The sequence below is a fragment of the Triticum dicoccoides genome, unplaced genomic scaffold, assembly GCF_002162155.2.
Source record: "Triticum dicoccoides isolate Atlit2015 ecotype Zavitan unplaced genomic scaffold, WEW_v2.0 scaffold98919, whole genome shotgun sequence".
NCBI lineage: Eukaryota > Viridiplantae > Streptophyta > Magnoliopsida > Poales > Poaceae > Triticum > Triticum dicoccoides.
In genome coordinates, this window is record NW_021315733.1 from 30,464 (window position 1) to 36,715 (window position 6,252).

Sequence of the window (6,252 nt, forward strand, 5' to 3'; positions counted from 1 at the left end):
ATCGCCGTGGAGGGGCATATCAGTTGTTCGACAAAATGCATAAATCAAAAGTATGTTTTGCTCCACTAAATTTAGGGTATCAATTAGAAACGACAAATGCTTAGTCGAGTAAATACTCCCCTACAACTAACTTGGTGGTTTACTCCTCTATTATTTGGCGATCGACTAGAAATGCCCTTACGATCCTGTAGTATTTAAGGTGGCATAACAAGGGATGGAGGAGGCACCCTCTACATCCACTTGGGTGCTTTCATCACTTTGGACATTGCTGCATAGCCGGCCAAATGTAGCTCTGATGCGGTCTATGCTAGGGCTGTGCTTAACAGCAGCATTGCTCACCCCGGGGCAGGGAAGTTGGTTGGCTGTACATGAGGCAGCCTGCTGTATTGCTGTGGTCAGTGCTGGTGCCGATCGCTCCCTCAACCCAGGCGTCCCTGGGAAGGACGTGCAGCATAATACTAGTAACTCCCACATGGTAGCTTGCCCTCAATGGTCTTCATTGTTTCCTCATTGTAAGGTATCTCACATTATCAGCTCCAAACTAGAGTAACCCCTGAGAAGCCCAACGTCCGGCCCGGGCTTGGGCCTCACCTTTCCCGCCTGAGCCCGGCCAGAAGCCCCGGAAAAGCCCGTTAAACCTATTATTTAATATATTTTATGAAAGTGGGTATAATATAGCATTATATAGCCTTTTTGCAGGGTTGCGGGCCGACCGTCCCCGGGATTGGGATTTTGTGGTTGGGCTTTTGAAAAGCCGGTCCAAAATCTGGCCCAGCCCGGAGATGCCCAGGTCTAGGTCAGACCATTGCCCTCTTAATATTCACTTGTTGGGATTTTTTTGTGTTTGTAAAATTACAAAGTATGATAGATATGAACTGTATTGGGAGACGGAAGATTTGGCGTTGGGTGATCAAATATAGTCTTGTTGGATTAAAGGGTCATAAACATAGGATTTGGGGATGTTGCAAATAATCTGGACAAAGTTATGAATTCTATTTATGGATGGAGTCGGCTTCATATTGGCTATATTTCTAAGAAAACTTGATTCAGCTTGCAAGAGACTACATGTCCTTTCTCGAGAGATGATCATGATGCTTCCTTGGAGAGGAAGAAGATTCACATGGAGATGCATGAGTTACTTATTAAAGAAGAAATTGTGTGGAAGCAAAGCTCATGTATTGATAGACTGAGATTAAGCGGAAGCCATCTTGGAGGGCAAAATAGAATAATAATTATGCACTCAGAAAGGTCAACGGGTAGCTGATGGAGAACGTGGAAGAAATTCAAGGGATTCTTAATTCGTTCTTTAAGCAGCTTTACACTTGTGATGCCACGGTTGATCCATGTCTTAATATTCTGCTTGTGTGACGTATTGTGAGTGATGATATTGGTTTATGCAAACTTTTCTCTGAGACAAAAATTAGGTGTGCTCTTTTCCAAATTGGCTTGTTAAAAGCTCCTGGGCCAGATGACTTTCTAGCTAGGTTTTTATAACGGAATTGGGATTTCATCCAGGATGATATTGTTCAGGCAATTCAATAGTTCTTTATAACAGGAAAGATGCCTGATGGGGTAAAAATGCGATTATTTCTCTTATTCCAGAAGTGAAGAATCCCCAGTTTTGGGCCTATTAGTCTGTGCAATTTTATCTACAACATTATTTTCAAGTGTCTTGCTAACGGTATGAGACCTCTCCTGGCTAGTATGATCTATCCGAGGTCTGCCCCTACCCGAGGTCTGCCGGTTTTAGTACCAACACAACTTATGTGATTTTTTGCGGGAATCAAACTTTTACGATTCATTTTGGATTATAACTCTAATTATAATACATCTGGATCTATGGTATTTGAACTTGGTTTGACATTAATCACTTTTAAGGGAATTGGGTTTGATGGTAAATTGTTTTACTTGGATTTCAATTTGACATGTACATGTTGATGGTTTGACATTAGCCATTCCTGACTCTACATGGTTGAAGATTTTGATGTGAATTCTTATTCCATCCCATTCCATCCATATGTGTTCATTCCATCGCGCTGCAAAAAAGATTTAACGGAGAAGATTTTGAGCAGAGAATATGCTATTTATTTCATAGGTGAATAATAAGAAAAGATGAGCAGACCAAGATGCAGAGGGAACTCTGAAAGAAGAGTAAGAGAAAATTGAAGGCACAAGCTCATCCGTCCGACAACAACAGGACATGATCCGCCGTCTGATAATAATGCAGCCGGCGTGCAGCGGCGCTCGCAGAAGTTGACGATGCGGTCAGTGCACCGGAAGCCACCGGTGGACTTGACGCATGTCTTGCAGGCCTTGTTGCACCTGGTCGGCGACACGTCCATGCACGTGCACTGCGGCGGGATGGACCTGGTGCACGAGCCGCACTTGTCGCAGCACGGCCACATGCTGGGCATCGCACCTGCATCCAGGCAGCAAACCAAGGTCACTAAGCTGCTACACTTGGCTTACTCGGCAAGGCGATGAACAAAGAAAGGATGATCCGTCCCTCACCTTGGCTGTGAGCGAGGGGCAGAGCTGCTGCGAGGACGGCGACGACGACCAGCACCGCGAGCAGAACCTGGGGCCTCATGCTCGCAAGGATCGGGCTGATTCTTTGCTTGGCTGTGTATACGCTGCTTGTTGTTGCCAATGGAGGATGGAATGCAAGCCTTCTTATAAGAGTGGAGTCCCGGCTGAAATAGACGAGAGCAGGAGTGATAATAGATAAACATGCAACTGTTCACATGTTTCGCGCGTGGCATGTGTTCCACGCGTTTGCTTTTTCTGGCACTAAAGGAATCTATTCAGAAGCTTGACCACAATTGTTGTTGGCTGCAGTGTTGCAGACGACAGCACTAGGTGGTTACAGCCTTGCAGTGTACCGCCTTGGCATATCACATGAGTAGTGTGCATGCGGGTTCTAAAACATGTGCATGCAGTGTACTCTTTAGGTTTGTTGCATCGATTGTGGCTTTTTTTTTTTGAGATCCATCGATTGTGGCTTTGGTACGTCATGCGGGCGGATCGGCGGTAACCCTGATTCTACATGGTGGGGAGTGAGGGCACTCCACATTATCGAGTTTGTAGGTGAGAGTGATGGCTTCGGGTGGTTTGATGTATGTTCTTATCAGACCATTGTTGAATAATTAATAAACATTACTGCATGCATCAATTGATCCATTGTCAGACGTTTATTGAATAATTAATAAAGATGGCTACATGCACTGATTGATGCAGAAACCGGTCTTTCAACCTTCTTTAAAGAAAAAAGATCAAATGGGTAGTGTTCAGCCAGGGGCACTGCATGCCCAGTTGATTTAGTTTTTTTAAGTCGTCGTTTGATAATTTGAGATCTTTATGACTTAGAAGCTCCCTAGCTCTTAGGATGGTATATGAATATAGTATGATTGTTCACTTGTAACTATAGTAACGCCGATCTGAGTAACGGAAATATGGTGCGTGCAGCATTGTAATGTACTACTTTGGCTTATCAAATGGGTTTCTCACTAGAGTTCAGTTAGGGGCAACCCCAACACGGATCACCCCAACGGGGCATGCCAAATATGTGCGAACACGTCTAGACGTGTCTGTGAACAATGACAGAGACCGACATCATCTAATTGGAGTCACCAAATAAACAGCGGACGGTGGATTTACATTAACTTTTGTAATATTTTTTAGCGTAAGGACCTGTCCCTAGATTTTTCTACTATTCGTCAGACGTGGGTACGTGTCCCATGTCCTACTCTTCCTTTGAGACCTCCAGACCCTCAATGTTGCCGGTGAAGGTGACGTTGAAGATTGAGTTGGACAGTCCGGTCTTGTCGTCATTGCGGTCGGGCATTACGTGGAGCTGCCGACATTGGTGTCGGGGACGTGCTGGTCTGGTGCGTCGTCGTCTTGCACCTCCAGCTTCTCGAAGAGGGAGTTGCACTTCACCTTGTTCACGCGGAGCAGCCACCGCTTAAGGTAGATGATCTGGGTGCTCCGCACAGATTGACAACCGCCCGCTGCTCGTCCACGATGCTCGGGTTCGCCGCGACCATGTTCGTGATGCCATGTTCGGATGCCCAGTCCTTCGCAATCGGGCCCTCCGCCAGCCAGTGCTCCTTGAGGAGCTATAGGTTGTACCACCGCTCCTCCAAGTGTAGCCAGAATGCGAACACCTACGATGCTTTCTTCTCCTACTCCACCTCTGCACAAGTGCATGAACCCCTTGTAGGATTTCATTAGTAGTGGCAAGCCCCTAAAGTCGAATGCCGCCAGTAACTTGCCAATCTACCAACGGTGTGCGCAAATATGATGCACGCCGTTGGTAACTTGGCAAAATACAAGCGGCATCTGCAAATATGATGAACGCCGCTATCTCACACTAGCGGGCGTGCTTTATATTTACACGCAGCTAGTAAGGCACATACATGAAGCACTCTATCCATAAAGTAACGTGTACATACCTTACACTGCACACAACTAATGGTTTAAGTACTAGCACCATGGCGGTAGTGGTCCGCCTCTACTAATCTATTCTTGGCAAAGCATGTGGGGCTCTTTCACTTGTAGTGTCTGGCCCATCTGGAACGCCTCCAGTACTTCTAATTTTGTAAGTACATACTAGCATTGTGGCATCTTTGTTCGTCACACAATTGGTATATGTGACATGGGAATCTCTTACTATTGGCATTTGTTTATGCGGCACACTACTAGTCATTTGCTTATTGGCGGCATGATGCTTTCCTTACATGCCACTAATATATATGATACGAACAACTACCGTTGACATGTGACCAACCTCACTTGCTTGTTTCGCCCTCTCACTCACTTCTTCTTCCTCCCTCTACCTCTCCACCCACTTCCTCTAGCTTCTCTCCAAATAAATCTCTCCTTTAAATCTAGCCCAATCAAGTTCTAGATAGCTAATTTATTAATTAAGTTATCACCACCTACTTAACTACCTATAGCTACTCTTTGTCCCTCTACCTTTACCCCATGGAATAAATTAACTCTCACACTTTCATTAATGGTTAATTATGTTTCCCTCCCACCAAATCATCTTGAGACAGATCTCATTAATATCTCTTATTACTGAAGCACTCTTCATAAATATTTGTATTTTCACACATAGGTCTCATCCTCAATCGAGATCGATGTTTATTAACTCGGCTGGTCTCTTCCTTGTGAGTACCCTTGAGTGAAGTGGAACAAACGGTATTTTTTGCGTGGAAATATATATATGTGTGTGACACGTTGGTACCGGTCATCGAGTTGGTCGATGCATGTTTTATTTTTCAGGGTTATATATGTGTATGAGAGGCCAACATGTTGGAAAACTGTTGACTATGGGATGGCATAGATGTGTCTTAATTGGAAGCCGTGATGGCTAGTGATGATCTGGGGCCGCACTAAGGGGTTTTCACCATGTGTGCTTTTGTCTACAGGGAAGAAAACCATTGATTTCAGTTTCTTTAGCCATCTTAACGTGAGCTGTAATATGCTTGGCATTTTCTACCACCACACGGTGGGTCGTGTGGTATTGTCGAAACACCATGATGCTATTTTAGTTTAGTACAAAAAGTGATGCGGTAATTCATGTCTCTATCTAGGCTCATCTACACCTGGTGAATAGTAAATTCAAAAAAAACTAAGAAATTGGATCTTTTTCACATCAAAGATGCTCGAGTATGCAAGGAGCATGTAAATTTGCATCATGTTTTGACATTGGATCTCTAGGATGAAAAGAAAAAATTAAGCCCAACAGTGTACTTTCGCAAATTTTCTGTCACAGCCAAGTTTTTTTGTGCCACAACCTCCTCGAATGTCCAAATGCCATGAATTGTTTCACGTCCATCACGCATTCGAGCATCTTAGATGCTAAAATTCTTGAGATTTTTTAAAAATTTCTGGCTATTTAATTGAATTTACTGTTCTGGTCCAGGTTCCTCTGCACCTGGGCACCGAATCGCTGCACTCGTACTATCAATTGTGCGATATAACTCCATATTTTTGTGGCAAAGTGCGAACGAGGGCGACAACATACTTCCATCTAGTATATCTTTTAATATACTGGGTGTGTAACCAAATAGAAAAAGAAATTGTCCAGCAACAAAAACCTACCCTTCTACTTGCAATCCATCCGCAATAGAGGGGTTGATTGCACCATACCCCCCCCCCCCCACACACACACACATTTTGTGGTCCCTCCAATCTAAAATATAGGGTGTATTAGTTTTTTGAAAAGTCAACATGCACCTTTTG

At 44.2% G+C, this 6,252-nt stretch overlaps 1 protein-coding gene across 1 annotated transcript; it reads right to left on the reverse strand.

Moving 5' to 3' along the window:
* Positions 1–2,009: 2,009 nt before the first annotated feature.
* On the reverse strand, positions 2,010–2,631 carry LOC119348635 (Bowman-Birk type proteinase inhibitor 2-like). Its single transcript, XM_037616619.1, has 2 exons — positions 2,512–2,631; positions 2,010–2,419 (listed from the first exon to the last, which is right to left on the reverse strand). Exons 1-2 carry the CDS (start codon positions 2,588–2,590, stop codon positions 2,085–2,087), a joined length of 414 nt encoding a protein of 137 aa, XP_037472516.1. The 5' UTR covers positions 2,591–2,631; the 3' UTR covers positions 2,010–2,084.
* Positions 2,632–6,252: the final 3,621 nt, after the last annotated feature.

What these genes read in the sequence shown, in the direction of transcription:
- LOC119348635 (XM_037616619.1), bottom strand. Translation starts at nt 2,590, where the DNA reads ATGAGGCCCCAGGTTCTGCTCGCGGTGCTGGTCGTCGTCGCCGTCCTC. An exon ending in GCCCCTCGCTCACAGCCAAG is followed by an intron (nt 2,420 to 2,511) that starts GTGAGGGACGGA and finishes GCCTGGATGCAG; the next exon opens with GTGCGATGCCCAGCATGTGG.